Genomic DNA, 17,016 nt, shown 5'->3' on the forward strand with positions numbered 1-17,016 from the left:
AATGGGTTGACGTGTTGTTAGAGAAAACAACTTAACATGCTTTCTCTAGTCTAAACTCTATGAGCATGGATCATGAATTGATTGAAAATTTTGATGGAAAAAAGTTTCCCTTCAAAATTTTATTTTATCATTTTATTGAATATGAATTTTGAAAATTTAACCATTAAATTGCATATTTTTATTATATCCTTTGTACTTGTAAAATTTCAAAAGAATCAAAGATCAATAGTTATGTCATCAATAAAATATTTAAATTTCAATTTTTTGTGATCTAAATTTATGCACAAAAAATAAATTTATTGATCAAATAGAAAATAACATTCGTTTTGAACGAAACTTAATATACATGTTAAGAATATAAAAAATATGCAATCTATTGGTTAGATTTTCAAAATTCACATCAAATAAAAAGATATATGAAGAGTTTGAAAGGTTTATCTTTAAAGTAATTGGATAAAAACCTTGTCCAATTCTTATATGTTTTATTTTATTTTGAATTAAAAATCATTATTAAGGTTTGGCCTTAGGGAAGGGAAAAGGAAAGATTCATCAAAGTTTCAAAAACAAAAAAAAAAAAAAAAAAAAAACGAAGGTTAGGCCCTTTTAGAAGTGCTAGTGTTAAGTTTTGTCTTCCCCTTTCCCACCCCTTCCTCTTTCCCCTGTGTCTTAGTGTTGTTAACTCATCAAAAAGAAGGGGAAAAAAAAAAAAAAACTAACATTCTTCTTATTTTATAAAGCATACTATAAATATATATATATATATATATATAAAAGAATATAGTAACTTTATTAAGAAGAAGATAAAAGCATTACATCTTGAGTCAAAATTGACTCAATCATAATAGGATTTTACTAGTCTCATCACATGCACTTTGGGCATGCGATGAATTTTTTTTTTTTTTTTTGTTGGTCTAGTGTAATAGTTTTTATTTTTTTTATTTTTTTAAATGTGGATAAGTTTGTTGTGAAATCATGGATTAGTAGGAGAGTATCCTATTTTGTAGGCATTTTAAGTAGAGTTTGAGATATATTTTTACCGGGTTGTCCTTAAGTTTTTTCTTGTTAAACAATAAACATTTGATTGATGACATATTTATTAAACTTTAATTTTATTGAAAATTTTGCAAGTATGGAGGATATAAAAAGAAAATGTAATCTAATGATAGATTTGTCAAAATTCTCATTAATAAAAAGATATTGAGTGGAATTGTAGTCTTTGGTTATAACTAAGTTTGTTGTCAAATTTTGTCTTCAAATATTGTGAAAATTGTTATATTTATAACATTACTCATGCAATTATTATCTTTTAAAAAAGAAAGACTTTTTTTTAGTGGAAGACTTTTAAAGCATAAGCATTTTGATAGTGGAAGACTAAGCAAATGGGTTGATGTGTTGTGAGAAAATGACTTATTGCTTTCTCTAATCTAAACCTTAGGAACGTGGATCATGAATTGATTGAAATTTTTGAATGCTTTTATAAGACAAACTTTTTTCTTCTTCTTTTTTATAGGGGAAGACAAGCCTTCTGTTTTATTTTATTTTTAATAAAAATAAATAAATAAAGAGGTTTGGCCTTAGGGAAGGGAAAATGAAATATTCTTTGGTTTTTTTTTTGAAAATGAGGTATTCAAACTAACATCATTCGTATTTTATCAAGTGTACTCTCCATAAGTTGTGTTAGACAAAAAATAATTTTTTTTTTACAAAACAAAATAAAAACTTATTTTCAACAAAAATAAATAAATAAACACAACTTTTATAGTGGAAGACTTTTTTTTTTTTTTTTTTTTTTTGAGAATGAAGATTGTGAAATGTCATTAAAGTTAGCCATAATCGGCGATCAATACAGAATGGAGATGTGGAGGAACATCCTTTTTTATTGTGGAAGACTTGAGAGACTAGCATTTTTTTTTTCTTTTTTCCTAGAACAAATACAACTTTATTGACTTAAACAACATTTTCATCTAAATTTAGAGAACGAGACATCTTCTGGCTCGACCTGTTGGCCATATACTAGTCTAGAGTACTTGGCTAAAAGATCATACACAGCACGTAAAAGATCAGCCTTTACTCTGAATATTTTGCTTAATTTTTTTTTTAAATGAAAATTTTCTTAAGCAATTTGATACAAATAATTTAACTTTTGCGTGATTTAATATATATATATATATTCTAATTAGATTAAACAAAATGATCATCCCTTTAACCTGACGTGTGTAATGAAAACTTACAATTATTCAAGTTCTTTTTCTAAAAAAAGAAAAGAAAAAAAAATTATTCAAGTTCATCATCTTGATATGAAGAAAATGTCAGCAAAAAGAAAGCAAAAGTAATAAAGACTTTGGTTGTCGACAATCTTTTGTGCTTCTATCAATTATTCAATTTCCTAAACATTTCCTCGCTCTATAGCTAAACACTTTGCCATGATTTCATCATAATATATACTTTATTTATATTTAGAATTCCCCAATTCATTTTAAATTAAAACAATATTGTAAATCTATTAATTAGCCCTGGCCTTTGAAAGAGAGAGTGTTTCTCTAAGAAAGACTACAAAGACACTAGAAATAATTGACCAATGAAAATTGATATGTGGCAGCCAAAAAGTAAAAAATATGTGGCCAAATCAAGATAAAGGCCCCACAAAATGGAGGGAGGGTCTTACTTGCAAGACTTCAGTCAATGCTTGAAGCATAGACCAGCGAATGCGGAAGAATTTGAAGTGTAAAACAAAACAAAATCAAAGGGTGCTCCTATAAATTACCATCCAATTCGTATCTTTTTTCACAATTAACCCTTACTTCTCATAATCTGATAATGGAGGGCTCCTTAGGATTCCTTTTCCTCACTTTTCTAATTATTCCTCTTCCTCATTTCTTCATTTTCTGCACCGGACACTCTCACTCTCACTCTGAGGTTCGTTGCATCGATAGCAAGCGACATGCCCTTCTCAAGTTCAAGCAAGACCTTACTGATCCTTCAAACCGGCTCTCCTCTTGGACTATTGATGGGGATTGCTGTCACTAGGTGGGTGCTATCTGCCACAACCTCACTGCTCACGTCCACTAACCTATGAAGCACGGGTGCGTTTCGAGACTCATGTGCGGTACGGGACTCGACAATTTTTAAAAAGATAGGGTGCGGGTGTGGCGGGACTCAGCGATTAAAAAATTATTAAAAATATTTTTATTTATATTTTCTATATATTTTTACTATTAAAATATTCATAAAAAACACATTGTTATGCCTTGATTCACAAAACAAAGAAAGAAGAAGACAAGAAACACATTACTATGCCTCTGAGGTCAAAATTTCGGCTGTTCCGGCAAGTTTCAAGGCCGATATCGGCCGTTTCCGGCATATTTCGGCCGTATCGGTCGCCGGCCGATACGGCCGATATTGACCGATTCTGGCCAAATCAAAGCCGATTCTGGCCGAATCGAGCCTCGTTGGTGCAAATCCGAGAAAAAAAAATCAGACAACCGCGAGTCGCCGCGTCCCGCGTCAGGCCGCGTCGGACTCAGGGGACTCGGGTGCGGCACCCTCCCAGCCGCGTCCGTGCTTTCTAGCCACCAACTCCATCTCAAAACCTTCCTTCCTCCTATTTGGGATGATTTAATGACTCAGGAACAATATGATGCTCAACGCGTGAAACAAAACAAAATGGAGGAAGGGTCCTACTTGCAACTTGCAAGACTTCATTCAATGCTTGAAGTGTAAAACAAAACAAAATCAAACGGAGAAGTGCTCCTATAAATTACCATCCAATTAGCATTGTTTTCACAATTAACCCTTACTTCTCATAATAATCTGATAATGGAGGGTTCCTTAGGATTCCTTTTCATCGCTTTTCTAATTATTCCTCTTCCTCATTTCTTCGTTTTCTGCATCGAACACACTGACTCTAAGGTTCGTTGCATCGATAGCGAGCGACATGCCCTTCTCAAGTTCAAGCAAGACCTTATTGATCCTTCAAATCGGCTCTCCTCTTGGACTATTGATGGGGATTGCTGTCACTGGCTTGGTGTTGTCTGCCACAACCTCATTGCTCATGTCCACCACCACCATCTTTCAAGCTATTATGAGCAATCAATGTTTGGTGGTAAGCTAAATCCATCTCTACTTAATTTGAAGCATTTGAATTACTTTGACCTCAACTTCAATAATTTCTCTGCTTCTCCTATTCCCTCATTTCTCGGTTCAATGAAGAGTTAAATATCTCTTAATCTCTCTAATGCAAAATTTGTGGGACTCATACCTCATCAACTTGGAAATCTCTCCAATTTGCTCTATCTCAATCTCGAAAGTTCTAGTTTTCTTAGTTCATATGTGAATAACCTTCAATGGCTTTCTGGTCTTCCTTTGCTACAACATCTCGATATGAGTTATGTTAATCTTAGCAAAGCCTTTGATTGGCTACAACTCACAAACACACTCCCTTCCTTGTTTGACTTGCGCTTGTCATCTTCCCAACTTCCTTTCATTCCACCGACACCCACTGTTAACTTTTCATCTCTTGTTGTTAATCTCCACAACATGACTTCTCTTAGGCACCTCGATCTATCTGGAAACAATTTCAACTCTTCAATTCCCAATTGGTTGTATAGTTTTAGTCGTCTTGAGTTTCTCAACCTTGCCGACAATAATTTGCAGGGTACAATCTCTAGTGCCATTGGAAACCTAACATCTTCCATTAGTATTGACTTGTCATACAATGAACTTGGAGGAAAGTTGCTAAGATCATTGGGTAATCTCTGTAACTTAAGGGAAATCAGATTGTCATAAAACAAATGGGTTCAAGAGATATCTAAAATCTTAGAAAGTTTATCAGGGTGTCTTTTAGATAGACTAGAGATCTTAGACTTAAGTGAATCTCAACTTCATGGTCATTTGACGGATGAACTTGGTCTATTAAAAAATCTAGCTAATCTTGATCTTCGGAATAATTCAATCTCAGGTCCACTCCCACTGTCTTTAGGTAGTCTTTCATCTTTGACATACCTGGATCTTTCAAATAATCTATTCAATGGGACAATTCCTCAAAATTTGGGTCAGCTTTCCAAGCTAGACCTGTTGTGTATTGAATCAAATATGTTGGAAGGTGTTGTGTTCAAATCCCATTTTTCCAATTTAACAAGATTGAAATCATTTGTTGCATTTGGAAACTGGCTGACTTTAAATACAAGTCACAATTGGATTCCTCTATTTTCAAGGGAGTCAATACCGTACTGGAGACTGTATCGGTTTGGCCAATGGTACGATATATTTCGGATACCGGTCAATACCGGTGTACCGTTTCGAGTTTACCGCTATTTTTTATATTTATAAATATATATATATATATATGTGTGTGTGTGTGTATGTATGTATACATGTGTGTATGTGTATATATATATATATATTATAATAAATATAAAAGTTTACCATAAAACATTTCCTCAATTCGAAACTAATTATTCATGGTTTTAGATTTTAGTATCAATTAAAAGAAAAAAAAAAAAAAATTTGGCCGGTACGGCCGGTACATGACTGGTACGGCTGGTATTTTTTCTGGTACAAAAAAGGGGGTTATACGTACCAGATTGCTGGCCGGTACGGTATATTCTGGCCGTACCGGCCGGTACGGTACGAAATTGACTCCCCTGTCCGTTTCAACTTAACACTTTAAGCTTGCGATCATGGAATTTAGGGCTAGAATTTCCTCCATGGCTTTGTTCACAAAGGTATCTTCAGTATTTGGACATATCCAACACACAGATTTCAGATGTGATTCCTCCTTCAATTTGGAACTTGTCTTCTCAATTCAAATATCTAAATCTTTCCCACAATCAAATCAATGGTGAGATTCCAAACAATCCTTCAATTTTGTCTACTTCTTTAGTGATTGATTTAAGTTCAAACCATTTCAAAGGTTCATTGCCTTATATATCCTCTAGTGTGATTGTGCTAGATCTTTCTGACAATTCGTTCTCCAAGTCAATTTCATCATTTTTGTGTTTCAAGATGAATGACTCCAAAAGCATAGGATATCTCAATCTTGAAAAAAATAATTTAGCAGGAAAAATACCTGATTATTGGATGAAGTGGAATAGCTTGGTGGTCCTAAATTTGGCAAACAACAATTTTAGTGGCAGTTTTCCAACATCAATTGGATCTTTGACACTTCTTAAGTCTTTGCACCTATACAACAACAAATTCTCTGGAAACTTACCATCATCTCTGAGAAATTGTGAAAATTTGTTGATTATTGATGTTGCTGAAAATGAGTTTGTTGGAAGCATACCTTTATGGATAGGACATAGATTTTCAAGCTTGATGATTCTCAACCTTCACTCAAATAATTTCCATGGTCACATACCAAAAGAACTTTGTGCTCTCACCTCACTTCGGATCTTGGACCTTTCTCATAATAAGCTATCTAGAGGTATTCCTGGATGTGTAAAAAATTTTAGTGCCATGGCAACAAAAAATAATTCAAATCCTGACATGAGTTTTAATCACTCACATGATTATTACAATGAAACTCTCCCTGTTGAAAGCAAATTGCTTGTGATAAAGGGCAAACCTCTATAGCACCATTCTCCACCTTGTAAAATGTATAGACTTTTCCAATAACAATTTATCAAGTGAGATCCCTAAAGAAGTGACTAGTCTTCAAGGATTACAATCATTGAATCTATCATATAATCTCCTGATTGGAAGTTTTCCTGAGAATCACTACAAGAAAAAATGTTTATTGCAACGAAAAAAACCATTGCAAGAACATTAGAGTCATTGCAATAGTTGATACAAGATGTTGCAATAAAATTTGAGGTAATAGGTTTATGCAACAAAATTTTTTGTTGCAATAAACTCCAAATATTTTAATGATAACTTTGATGCAATGAGATATATATATATATATATATATTGTTGCAATGAACAATTTACTATTTCGAATATCTTGTAAGTATAGGCTATTACTTCACAAAACTTGTTGTAATAGATTGCAAATAATTGAACAAAATAAATCAGATTAAATTACTGCAATGATATCTTCATTGTAATAGATAATTAATTCATTTTGTCATTACGATTGACTATGAAATAATTAATTCCAAGTTATTGCAACAATATATTCATTGTAGTTACGTGTTTGTCATTGCAATAGATTGTAAAAGAATTATATCAAATTATTGCAATGGCAACTTCAATGCAATAATTATTAAATTTTTTTTTTTTTTTTTTTTTTTTCCAACGCATGAACAGTAAAATCACATGAATGTACTGTGCAGGAGACAAAAATCTATGTTCATGCATTGTAGTAGTATTGTTCACGCATTTAAAAATATTAAAAATGGGTCCCACGACACTATTTACACATTTAAAAATTATTTTGCTACAGTGTTTTCAGTTTCAGTAATAATAAGTTCAATCCAAACAGACTCCTAAAAAAAAAAATTGTTGTAGCTACTGTAGCTACAGTGCCACTTGAACAAACCCAAAGTACTGTAACTTTTACACATTCACCTAACAAGTGTCACAATATTTTCACAAAACATTTACTTTCAGTTGTAGTTGGTCACAGTTTCATATAAGAAATTGACACCTCAATAATTGTAAAAATATTGTGAAATTTGTTATGTTAGTATAACAATATATATAAGGCAAATGAAAGACAAAGAAAAAAAAATGTGACTCCTGTAGCTATAGTGCCAGTGGAACTATAGCTATGGTTCAAAATTAAAAAAAAAAAAAAAAAGTGCCGCACCAAATTTCCACTGTAGATAAACAGTGGGATACGTTGAATGAACAGTGCATAAACACTGTAGCGGCATAGCCACTTTTTATATAGTTAATAGATACTTAGTGCATTGCAAGTACACATAAAATGAAATAAATTATAATAATAATAATAAATAAATAAATAAAAAGGGAATGGCGTGACATCGCCATAAGCTTATCCCTTAACTAAATAATTTTATTTTATTTTAGAAAGGAAGTAAAAAATATATATAAGATTAATAATAAGTTGCGTGTTTTTTTAAAAGAAACTTATAGATATTATTAATTTATTATCATTAATTGGTTTTGAAAGGGGTAATGGGGCATTGGGACCTAAAAAACAAGGGAGTGCTCTATTCCAATCCAATATGAGGTACTGAGAGGTCCACGAGGTTGATGACTACTGAGGGTCTGTTCGAATACCGCTTATTGCTGAAAATTAAAAATTGAAAATATTGTAACAAAATCATTTTTAAATGTGTGAATAGTGCCATGGACCTAGTTTTAAAGTTGTTTTTGCTGAAGAAAATACTTGTAGGTCCTGTCAACAGTGCATAAAACCCACAAAAATTAAATGCAAACGCACAACGCCCACTGAAAATGCTATCCAAATTAAGTCTGAATTGTGAGAGAGCTGTGTTGTCCACTTCTTCTTCCGCTTATTTATAGGTAGCGACTGTCAACTCAGTCACCTGTCAATGTTATCCAAACAAAACAACATATTCAATTTTTAAAACCAATTCTAAATTATAATACCCATATTATCATTTTTCAGGGAATGATAATATACATATCTTCTGTGCTACTAAGACGTACCAAAATAATACATACCAAAATATTCTCAAATTAATATGTTTATAAAGTTTAAATAATAGGGTTAAACATGTAAAAGTACTAATTTAAACACTCCTAAATTTTAATTACTTATCTATATCCTTTAAAATTAAGCACTTCCATCTCTCCCTTTTTTTTTAATGGCAAGTCAATTACTAAAATCAAATATAAATAAATGCCTCTCTTCCTATGTTTATTTTTTTTTTTTTAAATAAAAAATAAACCTCTTTCTCTCTCTCTTTTTTTCCCCCCTCAGAGGAAGGAGTAGTTCTTTCCTGCAAGGTAATTCTTTTGGTGCTTTTTTTTTTTTTTTTTTTTTTATAGCCTAGGATCTAAAAGAAGATTAGTCAAGTGAATAAGAATTTGCTTAGAAGATAAATTTTGCAATGAANGTGTTTTTTTTTTTTTTTTTTTTTTATCGTTTAATTTCTCACATGATTTTGATTGTTCTATAAGATTTTAGTTGCTTCTTTCTTTTTATTTTTCTGGAAAATTTTGACAATAAAAAATAGTGGCGGCTCTAGAAATTTTTTTTTCAGGGTGGTCAATAAGAAATTTAAATTAAAAAAAAAATTAATAAAAATAAAAACTTAAATAATTGACATAAAAAATAAAACTTAAATATATTGACATAAAAAATAAAGATAAAAAAACAGTTGCAAATACATAGAATTTTAAAAATTCTTTCTACAAGTTTTCATATTTTGAAATTCTGTATGAAAATTTATTATTAATGTTATCAACTACATCTTTTTCAATATACACAACCAAGTAATCATTAAACACGGATCTCCCTTTCAATTACCAACATCTTGCCTAAATAAGTAACAACATAAACAAAATGCATCATCTTTTTTTATGATATGTTCCAACCAATATTTGTATTCTTTAAAACTAATCAGGATTAAATCAATGCAATGATCCACGAATTTCTTTTTTAGGAAACCATGGCTAAGAGGTTAACAAGCACATCTTTGTATATATGTTCTTTTTATTTTCTCTTGATCATTAGGATGAAAAGATGAGACCTTTTCTCATAAAGTGATTTTCTTATAAGAATTTTGTCCATAGTGCTAACAAAAAAAATAAAGGATAAACTACAAATTCATTCAACATATTCAACTTAGGCATTAAACTGTTACATCAATCATGTTCAATAAAGTATTAAGGTATTATTTTAGTGCATATATTTATGCAGAAGATGTATCACATATATCCAAAATAAAGTGGGTTCCAGTTAGCTCAATTGATAAAGTCTCTGATGGTTGAATAAAAGATCTGGGGTTCAATCCCTGCCTACACTTGAAACCGATTAGTGTTTTGGTCTGATGATAAAGAGTTATCATTAGAAGCGAACGCCATAGGTTGAAACTCTTTCAAAAAAAAAAAAAAACATAAATCCAATAAATTCAACTAAAGACCAAAGCGCTTACTAACTGACTAGCTATTGGAAAATATGTATTTTTTTTTTTTTTAAAAATAGCAATTTTAAAATATGCCTTTTGAAAACACAATTTAAAATATCACAATTAAATGTTTGATTTGGGCTTTAGGCTAATTTGTTTGTTTGGACAATTTTTTTTTTTTTAATACAAGATAGAATTTCTACTAAGCCTAATCTAAATATATATGTATGTGAAACTTCTTCCTGGAGGCTTGAACTTCGGCTCTTACCTCCCACACCCCAACAAGCACTTATACTTATAGAGTGACCACCACATTAAGAGTGCGCGGTGGTGTTTGGACAATTTTTGAGAAATGCTACATTCTCAATATTTTCACAACAAATCCTAGTTGGCAATTGTTACCGATTCTAATTTACATATCATTAAAAATAAATAAATAAATAATTCTTCACCGGTAACAACATGCTACTTAGGATTTATTGTGAAAGTATTGAGAACATGTTGTGAACGCAGCATTTCTTGTAATTTTTTGGTTCAATCTTCAATAGACCAAAATTATGGAGAGATAAAATTTTATTTTTAGTGGAAAAATTTTTATTTAGGATGTTTAAGTTTTTTTTTAGGGTGGTCAAGTTTTTTTTTTCTAGGATGTTCAACAACCTATATTAATTTAGAATTTCATTTTTTTAAGGCATAAAAATTATATTTTTTCCAAGTTGAGGGTGGTCTTGTGACCACCCTCAATTATACATAGCGCCACCCCTGCTATAATAAAAAATAAATAATAAATAAAAACTCATCACACGCATGAAGCGCATGTGGGCAGGTGTGTGTGTGTATAAATTTCGCTACATCTTTTATAATATTATATTTTTTATATTTTCTCTAATTGTTTTTTTTTTTAACCTCAGATCTCTTATTCAACTATCAGAAACTTTACTAGTTGAGCTAACTATAACTCACTCTCATTTTTTTTAAAAAAAAAAAATTGAATAAACTACGTATTTGGTCCCTATCCTATACACTATATTTCAATATGATCTCTAACCTTTCAATTGTGTCAATTTGGTCCATAACCTTTCAGTATTATGTCAATTTAGTCCATGTGATTATCTTTTGGAAGAAAATTGATAACATGTCTAATGGCCAAAATAAAAAAATTAGCTTCCATTGATGTGACAATAAACTTAAATTTTATTTTGGTCGTTTGTCATGTCAACAATTTTTATTTAAGATATAACAGCAGAGACTAAATTAACACGACATTAAAAGGTTAGAGACCAAATTCACACTGCCTGGTCATATCTATATGCCACACCAGCTACTTAATGCATTTTCCATTATTAAAAAAAATAACTCAACTCAACATATGGGCCTAGACTCTATTGATAGATAATAGGGGATAAAATTCTATTGATAGATAATAGGGATAGAATAGGAGGGATTTAAACCAAACAGACGTTGATCATCAGAACAATCACTAAATTATCAATTGAAGCCGTTCGTCATCAAATCCTTGAGAACCACGATAATGAAAGAACATTTCTGATTTCTGTCGTATTAATTGACTATTGAGACTTGGGGTTTATCTTATCTTATCTTATATGGGATAGCATGTGAAGTCAAGGTGAGATTGGATAGGATACTTATTACGGTAAGTTCTCTTGAGACTACCCTCCAAATACATATAATCTGAATTAGGTGCCTTTCCAAGCCGTGGATGTCTCTCTTGTCTTACTTCAATACGCTTCCCCACCTCAACCATTCAATTTCTTCTTGGAACAATTTAGCAATGAAAAATCTGCTACNTTAAAAGGTTAGAGACCAAATTCACACAATTAAAAGGTTATGGACTAAATTGAAATATGGTGTAAAGGTTAGGAACCAAATATGTAATTTACCCTAATTTTTTTTTTATCTTAGATCTTTTGTTCAACCATCAGAAATTTTACTAGTTGAGCTAACTGAAATTCGCTCTCATTTTTATTTTAAAAAATCAAACATACAATATTTCGCTTTAATGCAAATAAATAAAATTGTCCTCATAACGTATCCTCATGAAATGTTACAATGCATCAAAGGAAAAATGAAATACAAAACACATGCCGATTTAGAAACACTAAATAATAATAATAATAATAATAATAATAATAATATTAAACCAAACATTACATAAACAAATTAATAATTATGTATATATACTAACTAAAGGATAATGTTTTGCTTCTTTTCATTATTGGTTTTTAATTTTGGTTTATAGGATTTTGTTTCTTAGTATATGCTTTTGTTATGGTGGAATGGTAATTTTATCATAAAATTGTAGGCAAACCTATTGGGCTATTGCCTTGACACACTCCTTTCAATCGACCTAAGGGGATAAGTACTAGTTTGTAAACCTATTTCCTAGTTTAAGGATGGATGAGGCTACTACCTTGACACACATCCCTCAGTTTACCTAACAAGACTTCTAGCTGGCAAGTCTATTGCATCTTAGGTTGATTTCTTGCTAAAAACCTCTCCTCATACTCTATACTTTATATAAATACTCTGTACTTAGCAAAACAAGGTACGCCTAACAAATTCTCAAAAAAAAAAAAAAGGTACGCCTAACAAGCTCTACGCATTGTAGCCCTATGCATTAAAAAAAAGGGCACAGCTTCTGTCTAGTGCCTCCAGTGCAGTGGATCTGCTGCAATCATAATACGTGTCATGATCATAGCGAGTCATGGATAGAAGCCGTACCCTTAAAAAAAATAGAAATTTTAAAATATGCCTTTTGAAAATACAATTTAAAATATCACAATTAAACATTTGATTTAGGCTTTTAGGCTAATTTGTTTATTTTGAAAATTTTTTAGAAATGCTACGTCCTTAATATTTTTACAATAAATCCTAGTTGGCAATTGTTACTAGTTTTAATTTATATATCATTAAATTTTTTTTGTCCAACGGTAACAATCTGTCACTTAAGATCTGTTGTGAAAGTGCTGAGGACATATTGTGAACATAACATTTCTCGTAATTTTTTGGTTCAATCTTCAATGAACCAAATTTTGGGAACATTTATCTTTTATTTAGGTACTGCACTTTTATCCTCATAGAGAGGGCACTATAAATTGTCCCATGATAACGAAGGTTGTACAAGTGTATGGAAATTAAATTCCCATTGAAAACCTAATTGCTTTCTCGACTTAAAATTAATCGATTCTATCAAATTTGGTCTAATTCTCTTTGACCAAGATCGCATTTCTTCTAAATTGTGTCCTGCTCCGACAATAGTATGCCAACACAATTGAATATCATAAAGTGTAGGCTACACAGTTTATGATGTTGTAGACACTTTATTTTGCAACCATTAATTAAGTAGTGACTTCTTTGTAAGTCCTTTAATTTAAAGAAAATCAATCATGGTGATGGTAAAATCTTCACCTTGAAATTCACAATCATGGTGATGGAAGAATAGAGGGTTTTCTCCTCCCTTTCTCCTCATCATTATCACTTCGGGTCACAGTTCTCACATATGTAGAGCCAAGAGTTGAACGCGGTGGTTCAACTCATGCATCCTTATGGTGCTTGGTGACTAATCAAATCAAGAATCTGCCTGGAAGTGTGGGGGGCTAACAAGTTTTGATTTCAAGTTTTAATAATATTCATGATTGAAGATATTTGTTCTATAATTGTAATAGAAATTGCGGAAGAGTAAGTACAAGAACAATCACTCTATAAACAAATTGGTAGGTTATTGATTTTTTTAGTCCTTTTACTAGCAACTGGCACAAATAAAAATATTTAACAATTTTTTGAAATCCAAATGTCAAACTATATTGTTCTCTTATGGTGAAGTTCCGTTTTTAATAGTAAACTCTCTTAGATCGTGAATTCTTACAAATAAAAACTATTTACTAAAAAACAAATATAATAAAATCTAAAAAGATTCAAGTATCTTAAGATCCATAGCCAAGTTAAGAATATGCAACTCCTTTATATGTTTCCTAAACTAATGCTTTAATTTTAATTATTTATTAGAACACAAAAGATGTCTAATCAATAATGATGCTCATTTTTCAATCAAAAAAATAAATAAACAAAAATAATAATGCTCATTTGTAAAGTCATTTTGCTTATGGCACAAAAAATAAATAAATTAAATAAATAAAATAAAATAATAATAATAATAATAAGAATAAATAATAATAATAATAATAAATAAATAAATAAATAATAATAATAATAAATAATAAATAAAAACCCTTTTAGATGGATGTCAATAGCATGATAGTACTCAAATCCAAATGTCGCAAACTTTGAATTTTGGGTCACTCATAAGTCAACGACGAAAATATGAAACACATAATTATAATATATAAGTCATTTACATTTTTTCTGGGTGAATTATTTTTATAAGAGATTTGTTTTTCTTTTTGTTAAACAAGAGGATATTTTTTTCCCTTTTTTGGAAGGGAGCCATAGATCACATGTATGAGTTAGGTAGCCATAGAGAGCTTGTTTTTCAGTTTTGGGGACCAAGTGTGATTTTTTTTTTTTTTTTTAACCAAATAATATGTAATATTATATACTATTAAAAAAAAAGTTGTGTTAACGGGCACCATAAGGTGCCCGTTAACTGCAGCTTTTTTTTTTTTTTACAGCTTTTAAGTTGTGAGGCCAACTTCATAGAGAGAAAAAATATATTAAAATAAATTGTGGAGTCAGTTTTATGTCTTCTTCTTCTATGTATTTCAAATTTTTTTATTAAATAAAACCCACATTAGTGCAATCTTAACAAATACCGTGTGATACTGATTAACATTTGCCTTAAAAAAGTACTTTAGAGATATTCATAGTTTCGTCCTTGATTGGTGACATATTGTCAAAACTCACAACCCACCACCAATGCTAGACCTGGCTACCAAATCAAGTCAATTAGGTTTCGGTTCAAACTAATTGGACACGGGTCAAGTTAGATTTTGAGCCAAATATTGGTCATCAGATTAAGGTCATCCTGAACAATTTGTAAAACCTATGACCCTTACCAAGTCTTTTTAGAGTTAAGTCAATCTAGTATTATCTGTATTTTTTCACATGAAAAAAGATTAATAAAAAAGCAAAAAAAAAAAATCAAAATATTGTCATTTTTTTCTTTTCAATAAAAATAAGAGAACAAATGAACAAAATTACTAAAAAATAAAACTTAAATGATACATAAATTCTATATTTTAAATAATCCAAGGTCCACCAAATGGTAGCCTTCAAGCCTATAAGTCATTAAGAAAGAATCTAGAGTGTTTGTAAGAAGGAAAGAACTTTGGTTGCGTTTGCTTTGGCATAAAATATTTTTTGACAAAAAATGTTTCCAACTAAAATCGTTGTCAAGGAAACATTTTATTTTTCAAATTTTTCTTACATTTTTGAAAATGCTTAGAAAAATACTTTCCATTTTTTTGGCACGACGTAAATTTAAAAAAAATATATATATCTTTTTTTTTTACATAAAATGTAAATGACCAAAATACACCCCCCCTCCGAACTTCCAAAATGATCAGAATACCCCACCAAAACCACCAAAATACCCTCAGAAACTCCAAAAAGAGCAAAATAATCTAAAACATCTAAAATTGCCAAAATAATGGAGGTTCCATTGATATTTTGGTCATTTGAGATATTATGGGTGTAATTTGGTTATTTTGGAGTTTTGTGGGTATTTTTGTTATTTTAGAGATTTTAATTGTATGTCATTTTAGGGATTTTATAGGTATGATTATAACTTTAAGTATTTGAGGGTGTTTTGGTCATTTACATGATTTGGGATATTTTGATCATTTAGGATGTTCCAAGAATCCAATGGTATTTTGATCATTTTAGAGGTTTCAAAGGGTATTTTGGTCATCTTGGACATCTTTGGAATATTTTGGTCATTTGAGGTTGGGTATTTTGTAGTTTTCACTTTTCAGTGGTATTTAGTCATGTTGGGCATTTTAGGGAAACTTTGGTTATTTTGGAAGTTTTGAGGATATTTTAGTCATTTTGGAGTTTTAGATGTATTTTGATAATTTTGGAAAAACTATGAGTATTTTGATCATTTTAGAGGTTTTGTAGGCAATTTAGGCATTTTGTCATTTTGGAGGTTTTAGTGGTATTTTGGTAATTATAGTAATTTTAGGGGATCTTTTGGTTTTCTAGAGGTGTTTGTTGTGGACTGTGAAGGTGCTAAAGGCAAAAGAAAGAAAGAAAAAATCTCTTTTGTTGTTGTTGTTGTTGTTGTTATTGTAAAACATTTTACAACCGTCATAAGTAATAACTACATTTTCTTGATCAATGGAAAACATTTTTGGTTTGTCTAGGACTTTATGTCAAGCCAAATACCTGAAAACACTAAAAATGTTTTAGGAATATATTTTACATTGAAACAAACACATCCTTATTATTATTATTATTATTATTATTTTAAGGTTAATAAAGCAAAGAGGAAGAAGTGTGAGTTTGAAACATGTTTACAGAGAATTAGAAAGTTAAAATAAGAAGAAATAAATACAAGAAATAAATTCCATATGAAAAAAAAAAAAAAAAATGATTGACGTAACCTATCTTGGCATTTCAACAAGTTGGATTCAGGTTAACCTGTATTTTCACAGGTTCAAAAAATTCCGACCCATATCCCTTTTTTTTTTTTTTTTTTTTTAATTCAGACAAATAGTCAGGTCTAGATGAAAAAGCCTATTGTTTTGTTTTTTCACACCCCGAAAATATGTTACTTTACAATGCCGAAACAGTACACACTTATGACCTTTTTTTTATTATTTTTATTATTATTATTATTTTAAGATAGTTTCAACTATGCCGTTATTTCCTAATGATAGCTCCTGATAACTTATACTTTACTTTCATGCAAATAATTCTACTATCACACACAATGGTTATTATATGTGCTAGATTGCAGAGTTGCGAAAAAAAAAATCCATAATAGAATAATAATAGATGCCTAATCACAAAATGTTAATAACGGTGACAGAGT

General features: G+C 30.5%; 1 protein-coding gene across 1 annotated transcript; it reads left to right on the top strand.

The window, feature by feature from the left end:
- The first annotated feature begins 4,380 nt into the window (after nucleotides 1-4,380).
- LOC136062821 (receptor-like protein EIX2) lies at nucleotides 4,381-6,573 on the top strand. Its single transcript, XM_065762395.1, has 2 exons — nucleotides 4,381-4,747; nucleotides 5,690-6,573. Exons 1-2 carry the CDS (start codon nucleotides 4,381-4,383, stop codon nucleotides 6,571-6,573), a joined length of 1,251 nt encoding a protein of 416 aa, XP_065618467.1.
- The last annotated feature ends 10,443 nt before the right edge of the window (nucleotides 6,574-17,016 follow it).

The sequence above is a fragment of the Quercus suber genome, unplaced genomic scaffold (genome assembly GCF_002906115.3).
Source record: "Quercus suber isolate HL8 unplaced genomic scaffold, Cork oak 2.0 scaffold_19, whole genome shotgun sequence".
NCBI classification, from domain to species: domain Eukaryota; kingdom Viridiplantae; phylum Streptophyta; class Magnoliopsida; order Fagales; family Fagaceae; genus Quercus; species Quercus suber.

Excerpts from the sequence above, each read along its gene's own strand:
- LOC136062821 (XM_065762395.1), top strand. The coding sequence starts at position 4,381 with ATGAGTTATGTTAATCTTAGCAAAGCCTTTGATTGGCTACAACTCACA. Across the intron at positions 4,748-5,689 it reads AAAGTTGCTAAGATCATTGG|GGCTAGAATTTCCTCCATGG; the intron begins GTAATCTCTGTA and ends CATGGAATTTAG.